General features: G+C 40.9%; 2 protein-coding genes across 3 annotated transcripts in view; one reads left to right on the plus strand and one right to left on the minus strand.

The window, feature by feature from the left end:
* Positions 1-6,148, minus strand: part of arhgef25a (Rho guanine nucleotide exchange factor (GEF) 25a) — a 39,670-nt gene extending 33,522 nt beyond the window's left edge. For both annotated transcript variants that reach the window (XM_056423413.1, XM_056423411.1), the window contains exons 1-2: positions 6,023-6,148; positions 4,953-5,082 (exon numbers count right to left, since the gene is read on the minus strand). In XM_056423413.1, coding sequence (XP_056279388.1) covers positions 4,953-5,082; positions 6,023-6,118 — 226 coding nt within the window. In that variant the 5' untranslated portion in view covers positions 6,119-6,148. The remainder of the gene's footprint in view (positions 1-4,952; positions 5,083-6,022) is intronic.
* A 9,635-nt stretch (positions 6,149-15,783) lies between these two features.
* ankrd33aa (ankyrin repeat domain 33Aa) lies at positions 15,784-18,140 on the plus strand. Its single transcript, XM_056423955.1, has 4 exons — positions 15,784-16,041; positions 16,154-16,283; positions 16,374-16,514; positions 17,227-18,140. Exons 1-4 carry the CDS (start codon positions 15,784-15,786, stop codon positions 18,138-18,140), a joined length of 1,443 nt encoding a protein of 480 aa, XP_056279930.1.
* The last annotated feature ends 5,174 nt before the right edge of the window (positions 18,141-23,314 follow it).

The following is a 23,314-nucleotide window of genomic DNA, read 5'->3' on the forward strand; positions in this document are numbered from 1 at the left end:
ACAAAGAGACACGCTTTGTGCATTCACACAAACATCTTCTCCTTTCCTCTTGCACTTCCTCTTTTTCCAGAAAACCATGATGATGGTATTTGTCTGAAACCTTTCAGAGTTCTCCGTCTCTACCTGACCCCCAGCCTCCCTCCCTCTCTGTATCTCTGTGAACCTTGCTCTAGAAGCAGCAATGCTCGCACTGAGCCTTTGGGACTGCTGCTCACTGTGTTCAAGGCGTAGGTAGGCCTGAGCTAAAGCATCACCCAAAGGAGAACATGTTAATTAAACAAACGGAACCACACATGGAGAGACACTGCTGCTTATATTTGATTAATAATTACAGAGACCAAAGGTTTTTCTGTTGGAAAAGGAAAAGTAGAGAAAAGGAAAATTAGAGATTGTGTTTCTGCTACATTGAAATACAGTCTGAATGCTGTAAATCCCTTAAAAACGGAAGACAATGCAAATCAATTGTATTGTGAGTGTATGTGGCACATGTGGGAGCACAATAATGCCTAGATACATATATGTGCCTGTAACACTGTGTGTATGCCTCTGTCCTCACTGCATGCAGTCTAAATGCCAGCTGTGCTGCAGAGCAGTGGCCTGGCAGGTGTCCTGCCTTGCAGCGAGCTCTGCCTGACCCACTTCGAAAACAGAACATAAATGTGGACAATTAAACCACACAAGATACACACAATCGACTCTTTTAACACACGTTTTCATGTAAAAGGACATGATTCACATATTTCAGTTTTCATATCAGAGGGCAGGCCACTCTCATGTGTTGCTTATAATAAACATGTGGTCCTCAACCCTTTAAAGGTGCATCAATGTAAAAGGGGTTGCTTGTAGTGATGAAGCTGCAGATAACGATCACTCAAATCTGCAGTTCCTCTAAGCCTCACAGCTTATGTTTTAACTGTTCAGTCTGTCAAGACCACTCTGACAGGTGTCGTTTTAGGGCACAACAAGCAGCTGTTTTTAGAAAAAAGCTCCAATAAACCCACACACCTGCTCAGCCGACAGATAGAGTCAGAGACGAGCAACTAAAGTACCAGATGTTACCCTCAGGAGTTAGTAGGGACCAATAAAAGAGCTAAAACAGAGTGAATATTGTTCTCAAATCTGTTAATTGTTCACTAACACAACTCCAAATCTATGGTAACGTTGCTGCAACTGCTGGATGTGTAAATAAGCACATAAAGCGTAGGAAATTGACCAGCATTGCCAAGTCAAATTCAATCTATGTGGTAAGGAGCCCACATATACAGTACGTGAGGTAAATTATTATTGTTTCGCAAGAATACTTTTCAGGAACGGTGAATACTGTTCAGGAAAGTCAAAAACATTAGCTATTTATGCAGATAGGAATAATTATATTGTATGACTCAGAATGTATGAAATCCTCTGAACAAGTACATCTATTTTGTATTATAATAAAAGAAATGAAAGATATAACATTCAGGTAAATAAACACAATTAGTATCCATCGGTTCGAGGTAATAATGTCTATTTGTTTGCCCTTTAAACCCATTATGATGCAACTTTAGGCTGTTCTCTGTCCATTTAAGGTCCCACACACTGTTCAGTCCCCGGCTCCTGTGGGACCAGCATTCCTCCTTGGATGGCACACTCTCCGAGCCTCTCACGAAACCCGATATGGACAACATCTTATACATAGTTCACATCTACTCATGATTATGGAGAATTATGTAATTTAATTTGCGCTCCAGGGAGGTGCTCATAACCATAACCATGTGTTCATGGGTTTTGCTTTTTATCAGAAAAAGTGGCTTTATATATTTATTTATTTTACTTTTAAATACAGATAAATACACTTCGACTCAACACATTCATGTTTTGCTCTCCAGTATTTTTATTCCATTTACAATTCAGTAAAAGAAAATGTAATTGTAATGCTGCGTTCACACCAAATGCGTTACTCTCATGAGTTTACTCGCTTGACTATTTGTGACTTTTCGCGTCATTCGCTTCATTCGCACCTTAGGGGGGGCCGGGCTTATCTCCATGGCTTTACTCCGTGGAAACAGTTATCATTTCCGCCATCCACCATGGAAGAAATAACCACTATTTCTGCTTTGTACTTGTTGTGGACATCCCACACACGTGGGAACATCTAACGCCCTCTTGTTTGGCTTCATAACATGGCTCACACAGCTCGGTGACTTTCACCGACTACGTCTGAATGATTGACGTTTCTACCGCCATTAGAGCAGCAGCAGCCAGTTAGATTCAACAATGGCCGAGCATCTCAACGCTGAATGGCTTTCGCAACTCGCCGTTGGGCGAATTTTTCGCCAAAGTTTAAATATTTCAACTTGAGGCGAATGAGACACATTTTTTGCGGCACACAATTTGCGTCATTCACAACCATTCGTGTCTGTACATTAACTTTGCATGGGCTCCATTTGCTCGAAAAATTCTCAACGCTTTTGCTGTGAACACAGCATAAAAGTAAAAAAAACACTGTGTGCATTGATTGTGAAGCCTGAGGCACAGAGTATGAAGTGTGCCTTAGTATTTTCCCAGAGATGTTCATATTTATTTCTGTACGTCTAAAAGAATAGCATGTAATAACTTGTCTTACACTAATAATAAATCTGCAGGCCATGCTAATTTAGAAATAGAGATGTGCAAAGTGTATGTGTCTCACACATGACCAGTGCATGCAGTTATGGGTCAAATACTACATTGTTATTCTTACTAGTTCAGTGCAGTTTCCTGTTGATGTGGCTTCATGAATTTTACCTTGAAAAAAGACAACGTCGTAAAAAAGAGTTTGGACAAACATAGCCATCCATCACTGATGGGTGTTACGAAACTCTCGCTGTAGACACATTGTCTGGGTCTGTGAGTGAGAGTATGAACTATAAGGCTGCTGGGAGTCGGAAGAGCCAAGACACAGATTTGAGAGAAATATGATCAGCAGCTCTGTGTACTGTGAGGGGAAGCCAGGTTTAAAATACCACAGCTAAATAAAAGAAGATATATAGGGATTGGAAAACAAAGGAGAGAAAGGAGGGTAACATGAAGATGATCAGGGGGAAAAAGAAAGGACAAATTGTAAAAGTAAGTTGCACTACCGAGAGGAGGGGAGACTAGCAAAGTAATTGAGAAATGGGGAAAAGAGATCTGAATTTGTGGAGGTTGGCACTTTCCTGTGATTCTTAGGAAGCCACTAGCAGGCATGTTGTGGCTAACATATAACAGATGGCTTGTATAGCACCATGAAGAACATCTTTAAAGAAAAGGGGCCTCTCCTCTTTTCCCTTCTCTTTCACTGCCACAGCGAGGGCTGGAAACAACACCATGACCTCTGTCAGTCAAACCAGAGCTAAATGTAATCACATGTGCTGTGTGTTTAACTGTACTAACTATTACCTTGATTAAAAAAATAATGATAAAACTCTCTATTTAAGGAAATTTGTTAAGGGAAAGAAAGGAGTCCATCTCATTAGTGTTTGAATGTAGTTGGTTGCCATCCCTGCTTATTGGCACAAAACAATGTTGATCATAAATAGTGTATTGGGTATATAATATATTGCAATATAAAATTGCAATCACTATCAGTGATTCATATTGATACATTAGGATATTTACAAAAATTGTTTAAAAAACTTAAATTAACTTAAAATGAAATCTGTTCTTTTAGACAATTAAATAATATTGAATATGGGACTTGTGTCATGGTTCAATTAAACCGACAGCCAATGGATTAAAATACTTTTTTTCCAGCCCTATTCTGTGCTACAACAGCGTCTGTATCTTGTTGATGTCTTTCCGATGTTTTTCTGCCTTGTGTTTCATTGATTTTCCATCCTACTCCCCATCCGGAGGATATTGGGCTGTCCAAAAACAATTGAATAAAGGAGTTTGTCTGGGATTGGAATCAACTATCTCCCTTCGGTCATCATCCTTCCACATGTCCTTGAATAATGCATTTTCTTACCTTTTGGTTTTTCTCTGCACTGAGCTGTGCACTAAAATAATATTTGACATAAGCTTAAGAGCACACCCCATCTGAGTAAGACTATGACAGATAACCATCGTGACAACTTCCTCTGTCTCACTCACGCCCCTTCTGTACGCCATGTACTCCACAGTTTGTGGTCCAGCCACATGGTACACGCCACCAAACCCCCCATATATACACACACACTCCTTCTAACCCAAACCCAGATCCAGCTACAAAGGTCCTTTTGTTCAATTCCACACAAGGAAAATAGAAATGTACGCAACCCTTTTACAGCAAAACCCAGTGCAACCAACAGGGCTGGGGCAGGATGGGTAAGCTGGAGTTCAGCTGCACATGTTTTTGTGCCCCATCTGGAAAGTGTTGCATGTGAATACACACAAGACCTCTTTCTCTCTCAAACGTACTTATGTATGGCACATTACACCAAAGCAATTTAGTGCCATCAGTGCTAATAGAGGATACAGAGGGTGGAGTTTAATAAGAGTAAACTACCAAGACTCAAGTGACTCCAATCTTATACTTTCCCCAAAGTTATTACTGCCTGATGACCACCATCAGATATGGCTGATGGGAATCCGTTTTTATTCCGAATTCACAGATGTTTCACATGCAAAAGCAGGCTGTGCTGAAACTGAAGCAGCTCACGTGGAACGTACACATTTTATTGATTCAAGGTTGTTTATTTCTCAAGAAATCATCACTGCAGAAATGTCAACACCAACACCGACTGCAGCGAGGAATTTTCATGAGAGGGATTAAGTGGCTGAGCAGGCTGTTTCAGACGTCACTGCACAGAAATCTGAGGTGTTTAACACAAAGAATCAAAGCTGAGTCTCAAAGTTTGTGTTTCGGTCTCTAAGCTGACTGGTTTGGTTCAGGCCAATGTTTGGACTAGCATTGTGGGTTTGAGGTCACAAACTGGTCCGTCGGTCACGCTCAGTGCAGCCCTTTCAGGTCTTACCTGTTCTGTCTCTCCGCTCTGGCTTTTCTGTAGCAGTGGCCTGCTGCTCCCACTCTGGCTCCCACTGGCCCTGCACAGGCCCCTTCTCCTGCTCGCTTGATGGGAGGTCCGCCTCGACCCCCTCTGAGAGCTACACACAGAGATGCCTTTGTCAGCGGTGGAGCCGTCTCAAGGAGGAAGTGATGGTAAGATTGTACAGAGTGCTTATGGTCACATAACCACAACACATTACACCAGTGGCTGTGTGTTTCCACTATTCCCTACATCCTTGTCATCCCTGTCTCCATTACACACTGAGCAAGAATGCAATAGAAATTGTTGAGGTTCAACTTCTGCCACAGAGCTTGGATAAGAACTGCTTGTCAGACAGCAGTTTCAATATTTAAAAACTCAGCAGCCACGGAGTAGAGGTAAATAGAGGCAGTTATCAGTCCTCTGCAGGGATGGAGGGAGATTACAATCATTGTTATGTTATTCACCACTCTCTGCTTGGGAGGAAATTATGTATCAAGATCTACATTTTTCAAAGAGAAAGCAGAGTTTGAAAAAGAAACCATTTAGATATTTTAGTGTACTATGACCTCTGTATGTTTGAATTTCCAGATGTGTCAAAACCTACATGCTGCAGTTTTAAAGTTCATTAAGTTAAAATGTCAGACTCAATATTGGTTGTGCAACTGTAGTTTTATAGCAACAGTAATTATATTCATATTTTAGAATGACAATTGATTCGGCTGCATAGTTTCCTCCACCCTTTTCTGTTTTGATAGCAGATAAAAAGAAGGAATAAATAGGAATGTGCTGGATTGCAGTAAGGCACTAGACCTGCATGAGCTTGTTTATGGTCAGATGGTTTAATCACCACTCCTCTTCCTGTTCCTCGGAAACATCCAAGATTCCATCTAAGCACTGAACAGAGACACACAATCCTCTCTCTCTCTCTCTCTCTTTCTCTGCCTGTCTGTCTTGACATTTTAGGTTTGTGACCAAATTATAGAGATGACACAAAATAATTATCTCTGTCCAATACGATATTACAGATATAAGCTGAACATCATGCCACAACTCACCCACTGTTGATTGGGCATGGCCACGGAAGTAAGCATATCAGCCATGGCTCCCAACATCTGGTCAGTGCGTCCCTGATTCTTCTGGAGAGCTTTCATTTTCCCCAAACGGCAAACAAAAACTTTCCTCAAATTATTCCCTGCTGTTGTGACCCTTTGGCTCTCTGGGTCCTCCTTTTGGTCCCCTGGTTCTGCTCCTTTTACTCTTGTCTCACGGCACACTGTGCCACACTTCGGAGCCAAGCCACTGCAGTCCGCCTTGTTCTAGCCTGATACACAGGAAACCTCGTGCATATGAATAATTGATCCTGGAAGAGGGCGGCTTGTCTCCGTCTGGACAGGAACCTCAGAGCTCAGCTCTTTCTTTCTTATTCCTCGCACAGCTCCCCCAATTCGGACACAGGTAAGCTGACTGGGGGTGTTTCTAACTCTGGCTTAGTCCAGAGAAATAATATCCACCCTGTGCTCTAAATATAAGCTTTCCCTGGAAACTCAGATCAAAGATTTTCTGTGTGGAAGTATTTCTCTGCGAGGTTGGTCTTCTCCTGTCCTTCTGTCTGAATGCTGAAACGGTGAGCCATGACTTCCAAACTGAGCACATCACCCACCCTGAAATCCTCCTTTCTTGTTCTTCATTGGCTATTGAAGATTACCACCCCCCTACCCAAAACCTATCCTCCTTCAATCATTCTTTCTCGTCTTTCTTTCTTTTCCTCCTTGACCTCGCTGCCTAATTCTTTTACCCAAAATCAAACTTTTCTATATCTCTTTCTTCCAGTCTGTCTTACAGTCACTCTTCATCTTTGCCCAAGTTTCAGGCAGTGAGACTAGGATTGTGTGAACTCTTGAGCAGCAGGGCAGCCCCAAATAAGGTATAAATACAGTCCATGAAGCTCAACTATTTAAGAGACTGTCACCGATTGCTCAGACACACACACACACACAACACATTACACAATTATTTAACTGCTCAAGTCAAACCAGTAGTGTTTGTTTTTGATTCACAAATATGAGACACACTGGAATATGTCCCTTGGCAGGAGACAAGGAAATTGAGTCCTAAAACAAGTCCTAAAAATATTTTTTTAAGGGCTTTTTAATTCGATGCCTGAAATAAATGTAACTTTTGGTTCGACATAGAAATAGACATATACCTCAGCCTTCATGAGGGGACGCAGGTGACCCACTTGCAAGCCTACATTGGGTTGAAACTTTTGGCGGGAGGGTCTAAGTCAAAAGCTGAAGCAACAGTGATCTTTTGGCATCCTGAAAGAGGGGAGGTATTTTCAGCCACCATGTCTCTTCTTCGTACGCATTGTGACAGCAAACAGGATTCATGGGACAAATCGGTCCAGGGATTTTGTTTCTTTACAACGTACGTAACTGTGGATCATGTCTGGTTGCATTTCGTGGGTGCTATCCCTTCAGACAATATATATACAATGAACTGTAAAAATAGGGTATAAAAATAAAGACATTATGTGATGCAAAATCCAGTGTGTATTAGGAAACAAATACAGTAACTATCCATCCCCCTGGGGAAGCACCTGAGGAGAATCGAGGCTTAAGGATGCACTAGGCATGGCTTAACCGGCCATGGTGTGAGATCACATGCAATTTTATGACATCCAGTTGGATAATAATTCCAATAATGTTCTGGATGTTTAAATTTCTTGGGTCAAATGAAACCCAATAATAAGAAATATTGGTTAGTTTGGTTGCTAACAAGTGGCTCAATATGACTATAAACTTAATCCAATTGACTAGTCCGTCTGTATTTTAGCTGTGGTTGTGTAAATGTATGCGATTGTAGTTAATTTATATCCTAATGCAACTGTATTTACTTTTCAAATAATGTAAAAGTGGTGTTCATTTATAAAAAATAATTAGCGGAAACAAAACATTAAAGTACTATGAACGTTTGTTAGCCACAAAACTTATTTTCTCCGCTAATCTCAAATCCAATGACAATTCCCATGATATTTTTTTTCGAAGGAACTAAACCTTTTGTCGCATTCGCTTATTAGTGCGAGACACAAATTACAGCTGAGGCGGTGGGAGTGTCCTTGGCTTTTTATGTGTTTGGTCATATATCAAAGAATTTAACATATTACAATTTTGGCATTATGATGACGCCAGAAAGTTTTATGTCTGAATTGACAAAAAGCACTTTCAGGATGATTATCTCTTTGGAATGATGCAGGTGAAAGGTTTAAAGCTCTCCCAAATCATAGGACAATATGTTAACAGTCTCTCTGCAAAGTTTCACTCTGAAAAAGTGAAGCACAACAAAGGTAGAGAGGTTTTAGTACATTGAGTTCAGGCGAGATCTCCAAAATTGACATTTTGGCAGATTTTGAATTTTGACTTCTATGTTGCTCATGGTGTTCAATACATCCAAGGTATAAATACACTCGAGGCAGGAATTTGTCGTCAATAATGTCCTTTATAAGGGTTTGCCTAACAACACCCTTGAAGAGGACATTATTGACGACAAAGTCCTGCCTCTCGCACCTTATTGCTTGAATAAGAAGCCGAAGGTCAGTTGGATTCATCCTCTCGGGAAAATGAATGCCTGGACAAAATGCCAATCAATCCAATGGTTGCCGGTCTGCAACTGAATGCAGACTGGTCTAACATTTGTATTTTATTGAGCAAATTTCTGTTAGCGCTAAAATAAAATCTTTGTCATGTCTTTCGCAGATGTATTTTCAATCTGCCAAGAAAAACATTTTATTTTATCGTCACTTACATCGCCGTATTATTTAAACAATGTTAAAATCTCTTTCACGAACAGGAGTTACGAGTGTGAGCTTTTACAAAAGAAAAATGTATTTCAATTTATGAAAGTCACAAGAAGGAAAGTTGTAAACCTAGAGAAACATACAAAGCTTTGCAAAACAGATATGTTTGCGACAAATCAGTCAACAAATCAGTAGACTCTAAGACCATAGTATTCTTTTAATTACATGTAACAGCATATTGTTGTGCCTATAAACTCTGTAATCCTTCTGTCTGGGACAGTTGAGTATTTCCAGATTGCAGACAGTCCAAAATGTTGCTGCAGTAATATTTTAGGACAACCTGTCTCAGAGTTTTTAAGTTCCCCTGAGCCCAAGTGCACCTGAGATCCACACGCTGTTCTGTTTTGGTCACACACAATCAAAGCCAAGAGTGATGGGTGGCTGCCATCTTGGTGTCTTCATTTGAATCTTGCTTTAATTGTTCTCTGTCTTTTCCACCATTTGATTGTGTTTTTCTTCTAATTTCTCGGTCACATTTTTTTCGGGGGTTGCTGCCAAAACAGATTAAACTAGAACGGGCACTCGGTAGAGCGCATACCTTCGCCGCAGCCACTTTGTTGGTACCTTTTCATGACCTTGACCTTTGACCTGATCGATCCCAAAATCTAATCAAATGGTCCCCGGATAATAACCAATCTTCCCACCAAATTTCATGCAATTTGGTTTAATACTTTTTGAGTTATGCAAATAACACACATACACACACACACACACATACACATAAATGAACTAGAACGGGCACTCGGTAGATCGCATACCTTCGCATATCACAAGATTGGGCATTGAATTATGAACATTTTGGCATTAGTTGCATGCCAATTGGATACAAATTGACCGCGCTATGGTAAAAAGAAGATTTTGACCTTTTCATGACCTTGACCTTTGACCTTTGATCCGATCATCCCAAAATCTAAACAGATTTCAAATGTTTCGCATCATCCTAAATACTTTCAGTAATTGCTGATCACCTTGAAATATCCCCCCTCCCCACACACAAACAAACACACACACACTCTCCCATCTATTTAGGGGCTCTATCAGCTACTCTGTGGGCTACATTCTGAAAAGATACAAATAATATTTGGATGCACTTATTAAGCGTGAAATATTATATTGAAGAAGCCATGGTGCATGTTGTTATACTTCTGTACTGGTTTTGTTTCATTGACTTAACCCTAACCCTGCCCATAGCAAGTGTAATGTTGGCTCAGAGAAACTATAACTCTGTCTCTAAACAATCAATGTTCTAAGTGTGCAGTATTGTTGCTCATATCTTATTCACTATTGAGTCAAAGCACAAACACCTCAAACCTCAACTTATCATTGAAATAATTAGAAAAAATATAGCAGATGCTCACAGAGTCGAAACAACGTGCTGGTAAGACTGGTCCTGGAGAGACTGCCAACAGTCTAATATTAGCTGAGCACATGGCTGTCTTTGGAATCAGTCACTAAGCTGGCTAAACTTAGTTAATTGCTTCCCAAGCCTCTTTCCAAGTTGTAAAATCATCCGTGACTGCACCGATCTTTCATCGTTTAAATCACTAATCAAAACCCACCTGTTCAAAACTGCGTTTAATGTGTGATTGTGTGCTCTGAACGTTCTTATTTGCTTTTATCGTTTGTTTTTATTGTAATTTTTAATTCATAGCTTTTAGGATTTTTAAAATTATGTGTTGTAAAGCGTCTTTGAGTACTATGAAAAGCGCTATAGAAATTGTATGTATTACTATTATTATTATTATTGCTCTACCACTGACCTCTGCTGGGTACAATGGTGTCTGGGGAGAAGCTTGACAGCCTTTTGCAGTGGTGAGTGAATGACTGTGTGTGGAATTTGCAAAATAGGAGGAAAATAACTCTGACCCTAAAAGGAAAGTGTTGGTATATCAGGAGGTGGGAATCAGAACAAAATGTTCTTTAACTCAAACATCAGATTAGTAATCGTTTGTAGGAATCTGTTGGATTTTCTTTTGGCATACACACAAACTGCTGCTGTTTATGTGTGCTACATGAGCTGTGCTGTCCTCGTCTGGTAAAGCTGTTTATTTATTCTTGTATATCTAACAGGATAAAGGAAAACACCGAAAAACACACAGACCACTCCCTTTCCTCCACATTTATCAACTTAATTTCTGTGTTGGCCTTTCACAAACTCTACATCCTCACCCCCAAGCATGCCCTTTCTTCCTCTTCCTGAGTTGCACATCAGTCAGAAGTGAGGTCACACCTCAGACTTGTGTGTCTAAACATAGCATCTTTGGAGTAATGGATCAGCTTAGTGTGATGTTGTAGGTCTGATGTGGGGAGTCACAGCAGCCGAAGAGGCAACTTCCAATAAATAATTGGTTGAGGCATTTGATGGCATTTAGTGAGATTATGTCATTGGAGGTGTGTCTGCTTCAGATGGCAGGTATTAGCAATATGTCTCTGTTAGTTAACTCCTCAGAGCAGAAGCTATAATTCTCAGGATCAAAAAGCTTTTGAATGAGTCACAATTTGAGAAATATAAAAATCAGAATAGTTTTGCTGGTGAACAGTGCTGGCATGAAGCATTCGCCTTCTTAACGGTATGTTTCAGAGCAGACAAGACGTGCCTTGTTGTAAGATGGTGGATATATTTGGAGGTGATATAGACAGCAGCTGAAACCTTCAGTGAGGATTCATTTTATAAACTTGAGCTATCTAAACATTTTGATGAACAACATAAACAGGGATCATATCCAACACTGCATTACCCAGTTAAACCAGTAGAGGGCAGTGCACCCCACTAACAGAGAAGAGTTGTTGCATAAGGCAGGATAGTTCACAAATTGGTCTCACTCCAATTCACCATCAGGATTAATCTATTTATGTGCTCCTTTTAATGCCACGTGGTTGAGTCTGTGGTGTTATGAATAAACCTGTTGACGCAATATTCGCGTCCACATATTGGGATTTGACCCTTAAACAAAAGGGTTTGTTGTTACCAGTGGCGGTTCGTCCATAGGGGGCGCTAGGGCGCCGCCCCTCTTAAAATTTTGAGATGAAAAAAAAAAGAAGAAGAAGAAAAAAAAAAATCCTGTCAAAAAACATTATATGCCAAATCATTTAAATAGTAAATATACCGTGTTGACGCGCTAAATGTGTGTGGGAGACCGTCAGCCTGTCAACAACCACTTAAGTTAATGTGAAAAAATATAATATATCGCCATTATCACGGAGAGAAGCCCCTCCCCTTTTCCGAGGCGATCTAACGTGTGTGTACGGCATCGAGAAAACATTTCAGTCGTTTCGCCAAGGACGGCTTCTCATTGGCGGATGAAACGGGAATCTTGGGTCGCAAAAATGTGCGCACGCGATTGGACCGTATGTTCCCTCAGCCCATAGAGCAGTGTTGCTAGGTCCGCGGTTTTCCTGCGGAATCGGGCTACTTTTAGGACCTAGGTGAAATAACTGTTTAGGGAAAACTGCTTTTAATGCTGGTGGCATACTAAACATATGTTGTTACTTTGTAGATATTACAATACATTTGGCAATGATAGCAATGCTGTTGGACTTTAAAAGCAGTGTATATGGTTTGGCATGGGCATATTTTGAGTTCTGATATTGGGCTGGTTTTTGGGCTGGTTGTGTCACACAGACCTGGCAACCCTGCTGCCCAGAGCTCCACGGAGGTACGCGAGCAACATAGCTAGCAGAAGCTTTATGTTAGTATGGCGTCGGCAACTGAAAACTCTGTGGTATCTCGACACCAAACACCTTTCAATCGACGGTCAGATATTGACAGGAAGAGGCTGAAAGAGTTGGGACCCGAACATCCGGATTTAAACATTCTGCAGCAAAGCGCTGACCGCGGGAGGACGTACATCTGGAGATTCTCCTCAAGCCTATATGCTAACCGGAGCTGGTTAGCTGGATGCTCCATGAGTAATTCGTTTTTTGTTTCCCCTGTCTGTTATTCCAAAGTCCTGGGACTGAAACTCTCTGGACTACAATGGAGTGAGGGATCTACAGAGCTTCAGACAAGTGTAAAGCACGAATCTTGCCGCAGTTATCTAGCTAACAGCATGAAGCTAACTCGCTAACAGCATGAAGCTAACCCCGTTTGCAGAGCAGCAGAAGGAGACCGAACTGGCATCGAAAACACAACGAAGAAGTTCTGAAAAACAGACACATTCCCTCAAGAATAATGAAACAGGCTGGTTACAGACATGATTGACTTTAACCAGAGAGTTATTGAGAAGTTTGCCAACTTTAAAGAGAGGAGCTACTTGTCTTTACAGTAGTGGGTCTACTCTGTCCCCCATGTAACATGTGATCTCTTTCTGACTCTATTCTGCTCTGAACCTCTTTCATGTGAGGGTGAAACTCTTTTATTTTGCAAACCTCTGAAACCCAACCCAATGTTTCTTAAAGCTGCTCTGAACCTCTCATGCCCAAAGCTACAGTGTGTTGATAGTTGTTATTGGACCGTGTTGAGCACGCTGTGTTCTTGAAATAAAGCTTTGTGTTCTACTATATTCTACTCAAACCCTCTTTTCTTCTCATTGTTGAGTGCTATTTAAACTGCGCCCCCCCCCAAAAAAATGTCACCAGCCGCCACTGGTTGTTACAGTTTCAAGCAGAGACTTGAACCAATGTGAAACTAGTACAACATGTAATTAAATCATCTTAATCTGGTTTCTTTTAATAGGAATATAAGATTACTTAGAATATTATAACTAGTGATATTTTTGTTGACACAAAGTTACCCGAGAAACCAGTTTAAGAAGAAAATTAAATGAAAATGTGGGGACTGAAACAGCGGATAATGAACATATTTTTGCTGTATTTTAAATGACTCAAGCATACACATTTTCCAAATCAGTTGCTTCAAACTTTGACAGCAGGTGTTTGTGTGATGGCGTCTTATATTTAAGCATTTCTGTGCATGCATCACAGACTGTCCATGTGTTTCCATGCATGGGTCATCCCTGTCTGGAGGATAATTACTAGCAAGGCCGGCTTATTAAAGTAACAGCAGGGCTAGTTTGTGGTCCCATAAAATGGATTTCCAAGATAAAACAGGCCCAAGACTCTGTCTCCCATCACCCAGGCATACTGAAATGATTCAGACATGGGGTCCTCGGCAGCACAGCAGATTTAGGAGCCATAGTCTCCATGATTCAGTCACAGCACTTATTCGGACAGTTAAGAGAGGTTTTCTCTGACACAACAGACGGGCAGTGGAGAGCTGTGGATGGACAGATTCAGAGAGAGCTGAGGAGGCAAGTGAGAGAGAGGAGAGGAGTGAGCCGACGAGCTCCACGGACTGTAAGGGGAGCAAGGTTCGCTGTTGTCTGTTTCTTTCTCTTCATCCTTAAATCTTCTGTAATCAGGATGAGAGGGAGAGAGCATGTTGCCTGACTTAGGACAGCAGTCTATGTTAGGACCTGTAAGGATTGCAGGCTGATGAAGCATCCTAACTGGTCTGTAGGAGAGATGGAGGGAGGGGGAAGGCATTCAGCTGGAGACAGTTTGGAAACGTAAACTTAGCCAGTTTCTACCAAGAGTCAACGGGAAGACGGCAAGTCCAATTAAGGAGGATGGTTTAACAACTCAGAGCGTCTTCCTTTTGAAAGAAGAAAGAGAAGAGGACTTATCCGTGGATTGTTTTAGGGTGAGAAGTTTTTTGTGGCACATATTTTTACACCTTTACTCCACAGCTCCTGTTTAGGATCCAGATGAAGAAGCTTAAATCGGATTACAAGGTGCTGCTCTGCAGGATGTGATCGACACAAAGGCAGAGGTAAAATAGGAGCAGTCTATATTTGTGCAGAAGGAGGAGAGAGAAAAGTTTGTGTGACTGTAATCTTCATTTTTCTGCATGGCACAATTCAGAAATAGAAAGATTGTTTGTGGCATTAAAGGAGTTGAGCAGTTCTATTTAGCATTTAGTGAGAGCTTATCCGAAATGTGCTATTACTCTCATACAGTGTCAGCATGTGTATAACTGAGGCTCTGCAATCTGTGTTAATGTGTGCCTGTTGGGATATGGTGTAACGATGTGTGCAAACAATGTCATCACTGGTTTAAAAATATCCTTCATACAAACATAACATTCGTATTTTAATGGGTTTATACCAAAAGACCACTGGATGACCAAGTGCACTTCTACCGCTCACTGAGTGACACGGCTAAGACACCATGACAGATGATGTCATTCACCTGGACTCCCGTTGCTTCTGGCACCATATGGCCTTTCTCAACCCAGTACACCCCTCCCACTGTGCCTTCAGTCACATGACGTTCACAGAGCAAGCTCCTGCAGTTTTACAATGTTTCTTGACCATTAAGTGTATACATTCTTATTTATTTGTAGATGTATATGCATGTATTGCACGCATTCATTATCTTAAAGTATATAATAGTGAAAATATAACACTCAGTTACAGCTACTTACTCTCTTTTTCTGTTCTATAATGGGCTGAGGGAGTGAACGGGCATTGTCAAAAAACATGTCGCACAGTCAGCTTACACATCTTGTAAGTCAGACTTACGGAGCAGTCTTGCGGATCACGAAGGTGAAGATGAGGAGCAGCTCATCCTCCTCTTCTAGTCACCATACCTTATACACAAGGCCCTTACATGTCATAAGACCTATTTAATACGCTAACTTCAAAAGTTGCCATTGTCTTGCCATCATTCTTGCATTCATTTGAGGGGAAGAGATCCTACACAATCCTGTCTCAGGTGGCACCGATCAAAATGGAGTACTGATGTGCTTTTTGCACACAAATATTTTGCAGTCACTAATAGCTTCCACATTAGGATAAGAACAGATTGTTGACAGTACTTGAGTTGGAACATGAGATACATCCGTTAATGTTGTGTCAGTTTGTGTCCACATTGACAACTATGAATGTTTTCCTATTCAAGATGTAGATGGTGAGCAGCAGACCTGATACCCAGGTGTGAGCACAGGTGGAAAGGGGGACAATGGCCACTGCAAAGTATGACCTCCACCTGGGCGCAGGCCCATCTGAGGACTCGGAGATCCTCCTGGATGATTCTGACTCAGGGAGTGTGCTCTCTGACGACTCGGTGCTTCCCGACTATGAAAGGGATGAAAAGTACACCGAGCCGGCTAAAACGTTGTATGAGGCCTGCGCCCGGAATGAACCCAAGTCCCTGAGCAGGATCCTGGAGAGAGGAGTCACTAAAGATGAGGCCATGGACCTGGACATCAATGGCAGGGTGAGAGGGTTAGATTTAATTTCCCTTTTTATAACAGTGACATTGACACAAAGTGAGAAATCAATATGTTTGTATGTAGGTGCATATATTTGTTGACATTGTTCCCCCTCAGAGTGGACTGATGTTGGCTGTGGTCAAGGGATTCGTAGACATTGTCACCATGCTGCACATATGTCCATTAATAGACATCAACCACCAAGACAATGATGGCAACACTGCCCTCATGATTGCTGCTCAGGCAGGTATGTCTCATGACATAGACACCCCATAACCTCAACATCTCGTCTCAATTCATCAACCGACCTTATTGACATGATGTTTGTTTTTCCCAGGTTTTGTAACTATTTTAAACAACATCCTTAACTTCTTCTCTGGAGTGGACACCGAAGTCAGGGATCCCCGGGGCTTCACAGCTCTCATAAAGGCAGGCCTACAGAGCCGAGAAGACTGTGTATCCGCCCTGTTAATGCATGGTAAGTGTATTGGTGCAGGACACCTCCTATTACCTTTGCAGGAGGAACATCTGGTGTGTGTGTGGACGCATGAACAATAGATGTATTCAGAGACAATAGGCCCAGGTTCTTACATTGGTGCAGACGATCACCCATGGGACATATTTCATGGTTTAAGAGAAAACTCAATGTCCAGTGAGGATGAAAGTATGTCAAATATTGTGTGCTGAGGATAATACAGACCAAAAACCATGGATGTGATATCCATGTGATTTAAAGGGTAAACCTGGATATCTGATCTGTGAACTAATCTGATTTTATGTACTCAAAGTTTATGTCAGAGACAGATAATTGTACCGTCAAACAGAGACATATGTAACATAGAAGTATATGTCTGGTGCTCTTGGTTTTGTTTTTAAGTCTTGATTATTTATTAAGCGGGTGATCACAGTCTTTGAAATAGATACATGTTCTTCCAATAATGAGTTCAACTGAATAATTACTATCAGATAGCGTAAGAGCAAATCTGCAGAATTCTGGCCTGATTGATGCTGTGAAGTGTTGAGTTGTACATCTCCTCAAATAAGTATCCTCCAAAAGTGACCACATGGTGGGGTCATTTTACTGAAGGAGCAATGGATTTCCCCACGTCCCTCAGCATCCAATGATTATTAACGTGTGTCCTTGTTGTTACAGTTGTATCTATTTATTGTTCTCCTCTTTTCATGCGCAGGTGCAGATATTAATGCAATGGATATGGTCCACGGGAGAGGTCTAAAGGATTGGGCCCTTAGGACAGGCAGGTTTGAGACTCTACACAGAATCCGCCGCCTGCAGGCTCATTCTGTCGCCGAGCAATTCTGTGATAGCTACATTCCTGAGTGGCCTGAGCTGAAGCAACTGGTAGCAAAGGCCACAGCCATCAAAACAACCAGCCAAAAGCTGAGGCAGTGCTTAAAAGACAGTCTTTCAATAAGCTTCCCTCATGACCCCTTAGACAATGGGGTCATGGACCATATGGTGCGGATGACTACGGGCATCCACAGCCACCTGATAAGCACTGGTTGCCGTCCACTCTGTCCCTCCAGCCCCCCAGAGATTGGCAAGCGGCGGTTCGCCGTGCCCGAGCTGCTTGAAAAGCACAGCAGCAAGGAGTTGGAGGAGAGCACAGTGTCCCACAGTAAAGGCTACATCACCACCTCTGATTCTCAGGTTTCTGTGTCAGCCAGCTCTGTATCTCTGACCTCCTGCTGCCAGGAGCGCAGGGAAAGCATGAGGAGCTCCATTCCCTGCAGCAAAGCACACAGGAACAGCATCTTCCCCTCAGGATGTATCCCCAAGATTGAAGTGACTAAATATGGGGAGCCCACTCCAAAGAAAGAGAAAAAGAAGAAAAGACAGAATGGTTACCTGGAGCCTCCTAACTGGAAGTACAAGGAGGCCAAGGAGGAGAAGAAGAGAGAGAAGAAGCAGCAGGAAAAGGAAAAAGAAAAAGAACAAGAGAAAAAACAGAAGGCTTCCAAACGTTCATCCAGCCAAACATTAAGGCATTATTCTCTTTTCCTTGGACAAATGCCCTGTGATAAAGTCGTGCATGAGGAATGGACAAATGTGATTACAGTAATGGCTGTTTTAACAGAAAACTAAGATATTGCAATACAATTTTGGAAGTGATCAATTAACAACTGATGGATTTGAACTTTAGAATATTGTGAACCAAATATTATTTGGTTGCTGATTTCTTCCTTGAGGATTGGTAGATTAATTTTCATTGGGATGCAAAGTTACCACAAACATTATTTCAATTGGAGAACAGTGTACATTGAGGATTTTTTAAAATCTGTGTATTGTAAATGGTGCTGCAAGACAACCAAAGCAAAAGACAATACTGTTTATACAGTGCATGTGAGCTAAGGCCTTCACAAATTAATTAGTGTTTTAGCTCATCAAAGGCATGTATGGATGGATGGAGACAACACATCTTCAAACTATGTGCTTTGCTCCTCTACGCCATGCGCTGAAAAGGCACAGTGACTGCTTTTTACAAGACCAAGAATCGGAGGAATGATACTTTGTCCGATTGAGATCAGAACTCCTCAGTCAGCTATTTCAATATACTTCAAATATGATAACCAGGTTAAATTCAATATTACAACGTGATATAAATTAATTATCACCATTTTGAGATTTTGTCAACACTCTTATTTTCAAGGGTCATCCAATCTTTACTGTATGCAACATGTAGAATATACCGCATGCCTTTTATTGTGTCTTTTTGACAGAAGTGTAATACTCATGACTGTTAGGCTGCAGCATGTGGATGATGTTAGCAGCCAACATGCAGGACAAAATCACTTTTTTAATTTGTTTTGAAACCTCAAAAAAACCTCACACGTGCAGAGTTATGTATGTATGTATGTACTGTATGTACACTACCGTTCAAAAGTTTGGGATCACTTAGAAATTTCCTTATTTTTCAAAGAAAAGCACTGTTTTTTTTCAATGAAGATAACATTAAATCAATCAGAAATACACTCTATACATTGTTAATGTGGTAAATGACTATTCTAGGTGGAAATGTCTGGTTTCTAATGAAATATCTCCATAGGTGTATAGAGGCCCATTTCCATCAACTATCACTCTAGTGTTCTAATGGTACATTGTGTTTGCTAATCGCCTTAGAAGACTAATGGATGATTAGAAAACCCTTGAAAACCCTTGTGCAATTATGTTAGCACAGCTGAAAACTGTTTTGCTGATGAGAGAAGCTATAAAACTGGCCTTCCTGTGAGCTAGTTGATTATCTGGAGCATCACATTTGTGGGTTCGATAAGACTCTCAAAATGGCCCAAAAAAAAGAACTTTCATGTGAAATTCGCCAGTCTATTCTTGTTCTTAGAAATGAAGGCTATTCCATGCGAGAAATTGCAAAGAAACTGAAAATTTCCCTCAGCGGTGTGTCCTACTCCCTTCAGAGAACAGCACAAACGGGCTCTAACCAGAGCAGAAAGAGAAGTGGGAGGCCCCGGTGCACAACTCAGCAAGAAGACAAGTACATTAGAGTCTCTAGTTTGAGAAATAGACGCCTCACAGGTCCTCAACTGGCAGCTTCTTTAAATGGTACCCGCAAAACGCCAGTGTCAACGTCGACAGTGAAGAGGCGACTCCGGGATGCTGGCCTTCTAGGCAGAGTGGCAAAGAAAAGCCATATCTGAGACTGGCCAATAAAAAGAAAAGATTGGTATGGGCAAAAGAACACAGGCATTGGACAGAGGAAGATTGGAAAAAGGTGTTCTGGACAGATGAATCCAAGTTTGAGGTGTTTGGATCACACAGAAGAACATTTGTGAGACGCAGAACAGGTGAAAAGATGCTGGAAGAGTGCCTGACACCATCTGTCAAGCATGGTGGAGGTAATGTGATGGTCTGGGGCTGCTTTGGTGCTGGTAAAGTGGGAGATTTGTACCAGGTAAAAGGGATTTTAAATAAGGAAGGCTATCACTCCATTTTGCAACGCCATGCCATACCCTGTGGACAGCGCTTGATTGGAGCCAATTTCCTCCTCCAACAGGACAATGACCCAAAGCACACCTCCACATTGTGCAAGAACTATTGAGGGATGAAGCAGGCAGCTGGTATGCTGTCTGTAATGGAGTGGCCAGCACAGTCACCAGATCTCAACCCCATTGAGCTGTTGTGGGAGCAGCTTGACCGTATGGTCCGCAAGAAGTGCCCATCAAGCCAATCCAACTTGTGGAGGTGCTTCAGGAAGCGTGGGGCGAAATTTCAACAGATTACCTCAACAAATTAACAGCTAGAATGCCAAAGGTCTGCAATGCTGTAATTGCTGCAAAAGGAGCATTCTTTGCCGAAAGCAAAGTTTGAAGAAAAAAATTAATACTTCAAACACAAATCATTATTTCTAACCTTGTCAATGTCTTAACTATATTTTCTATACATTTTGCAACTCATTTGATAAATAAAAGTGTGAGTTTTCATGGAAAACACGAAATTGTCTGGGTGATCCCAAACTTTTGAACGGTAGTGTATATATGTACTGTATGCACTGTATCTTTGTATTGTATGTATGTAAGTGTGTGTGTATGTTTGTATGCATCTATGTGTGTATGTATGGGTGTATGTGTGTGTGTGTGTGTGTGTGTGTGTGTGTGTGTGTGTGTGTGTGTGTGTGTGTGTGTGTGTGTGTGTGTACTACTTGCACAAAATGCCATTCAGTAAATCTTCTGAGATAAGTTGTCATCATACCGTAACAATCTGTGAAGGCAAGATAACCTCTTTTGGGGTCCAGCTTCCATCGGGGCATTTAAAAATATTCTGTGTACAGATCAACTTGGGAATTGATCAAATGGTAACTAATAAGTTCTGAAGGTTTAATTGCAATACCTTTTGTAATTACAGCTAATATATTTAAATTATTTTAATAAAAAATAATGTATTTAGATAATGTTCTGACAAAAAGTGAGAACATCTTTTCTGGGGTTATTTATTTGAATGTGGAAGCAAGAGACACAAAAAGCTCAAGTCTTGTACATTTTGAAGTGTGAGACATATGAAAATGTGTGTTTGTATACAGGTTTGAAATATATTTTCTGACCTTTTCAAGAACATTTTAGTTTTTCTGCACTCTACCTTGGATTTGGTAATCACAAAGAACTATGATATTGTATATTAGTGTGGTCATAAGAATTATACACATTTACACAGTAACAATGCTGCTCTTACACAAGATGCTGCTCTTACATAACATGCTACTCTTACACAAGTCCCCTAAACATGTACCTATTTTACGACGTACAACTAAACATGAACAGGCATGTACGTGACGGATGAGCCTCTTGTCTGGCACGTAACCTTGGCAACTGTCTCCCAAAGTTACTTTAAGCTTCTTAAGGAAGCCATTAATGCGCTCTCTACATAACAATTAGTTTAATTGGATTTGATGTGCTCAAAAATATTTTATGGAATAATTTCCTTGAAATCAGCTGAGTTGATGTTTTAATTTAAAGTTTTTTACGTCAACATTAAGCCAGCTCATTTAACATGTTCTTGTGATATGTTCAGTAATTTGGCTCACTTCCTCTTCTCAGGGGGGGAACTTAGTGACCTGAGGTCAACTGAAATAAAAACCTCTTTAGACTACAATGAAGCAGCCCATTAGACTTTAAACCTGTCAATGAGGACCCAGACTGTAAGCACATATCATCATACAGTTAAACACACAGCCTGGATCAGATTGCACAGATCCTCACCTCTGAAACTGAGGCATCACACTGTGAAGCACAAGTACGAGCTGTGTCAGCTAAAGTATTGACTTTTTACTTTGAACAAACTGGGAGCAAAACAAGTCTTCCCTTCATCAGGAATTTGCTCATAAAAAACTAAGTATGAAAACATATCTGCTAAAGCAAAATCACATTTCCTCTGCTCTCGTAGATTACACAACAAATATAAACTTTTAGAAAAACAGAGATTGGTAAAGAAGCAAAATAAGTGCTGATTAAAAAAAGAACAACTCTCTTTCTTTACATGACAGCTGATGTGAGAGCTTCCAGCTGTTTCTTCAGTCCTAAACCAAAAACTGAAAGATTACAGAGCCTGAGAACAGGGGGGGGATGTATGTTACAGACATGAAGACATCTGTCTCAGGCTCTGCTGAATGAAGTGTTTTCACACAGCCGGGTCTGTCTGGCATCAAAGAGACAAATGCATTTGCCATTAAGAGACACTTGAACGGCCACAACTGCAATAACAATATACTTGAGCACTATTGTTATCCTCAATTTGATTAGTAAAGTAAAGTCCCATGTCCCTTAGTTGTGTTTTATTATTACTCCAAATGGATGTTTTACCTTTACTAGACATAATTATGTATGTGCAGATTTTGACATAAAAGCATTTTTTTTCCACATGAATCTGATTTAGGCAGAACGTTTTTCTTTCCTCACATTAAATCTCCGTTTTAGACTCGTTTAAGTATGTATGAGCATGATTTCATGACATTACAACTACCATCGTCTGGAAGTAGATCGTGGTCAAATGTGCAACCTAAATACAAGTGATAAGTTAGATGCACTGATAATTACTTCTCATTGAAGTAGGATAGAGCTTGTGTTCAGCAGCTGAAGCAGCTATAAGTGATTATTTATTTTTTTACGTTGAAACTAAGGTTAAACCGTGTTTAATCTTTAGAGAAATGTCCCCTGAATTTGCAGCACCGATCGAGGTCATGCGCCTGCAAGGCAGCTCAGGTCTTCTGTCCTTTTATAACCATCAGGAGACGGTGAGGAGCTCCCCTCAGCTTCACAAAGCTGCATAGCAAGTTTCAGTGCTCGGTTGTTGGGCTTCTTCCCTGCTCTCAGGGCATTGTTTTTGGCCACAGCAGGCAGCTGTTTTCAGTGAAGCACCAAAAACAATGCCCTCTGGCGAACATGGGAGAGCATTTAACATCTAAAGAGCCATATTTCCATCTGGAGTTGGTAGAAACAAAAAGCAGAGGAATGAATATTTGACTACGATTCACAACTCCAAAAGTTGGATGTGGAAATAAACAACTGTGCACTAACTACTCACCATATCAACTGTTCTGTTATTACATTGTTGCATAATCATTCTGGATTTACAGTATTAATAAAGTTTAGTTCATATGGAAATGGTAACATGTCTGGAGGGGATCATAAATTCATATAACTGTTAACATAATAAGCTACATAATACAGCCTCCACTGGCTCATTTATATTGTTTTTAAATAGGAATATAGTAAAAAAGTGATGCAAACTGGTAAAAGTACTAAGTCCTTCTT

Source organism: Pseudoliparis swirei, chromosome 9, assembly GCF_029220125.1.
Source record: "Pseudoliparis swirei isolate HS2019 ecotype Mariana Trench chromosome 9, NWPU_hadal_v1, whole genome shotgun sequence".
NCBI classification, from domain to species: Eukaryota; Metazoa; Chordata; class Actinopteri; order Perciformes; family Liparidae; genus Pseudoliparis; species Pseudoliparis swirei.

What these genes read in the sequence shown, in the direction of transcription:
- ankrd33aa (XM_056423955.1), top strand. Translation starts at nt 15,784, where the DNA reads ATGGCCACTGCAAAGTATGACCTCCACCTGGGCGCAGGCCCATCTGAG. An exon ending in CATGATTGCTGCTCAGGCAG is followed by an intron (nt 16,284 to 16,373) that starts GTATGTCTCATG and finishes TGTTTTTCCCAG; the next exon opens with GTTTTGTAACTATTTTAAAC. An exon ending in ATCCGCCCTGTTAATGCATG is followed by an intron (nt 16,515 to 17,226) that starts GTAAGTGTATTG and finishes TTTCATGCGCAG; the next exon opens with GTGCAGATATTAATGCAATG.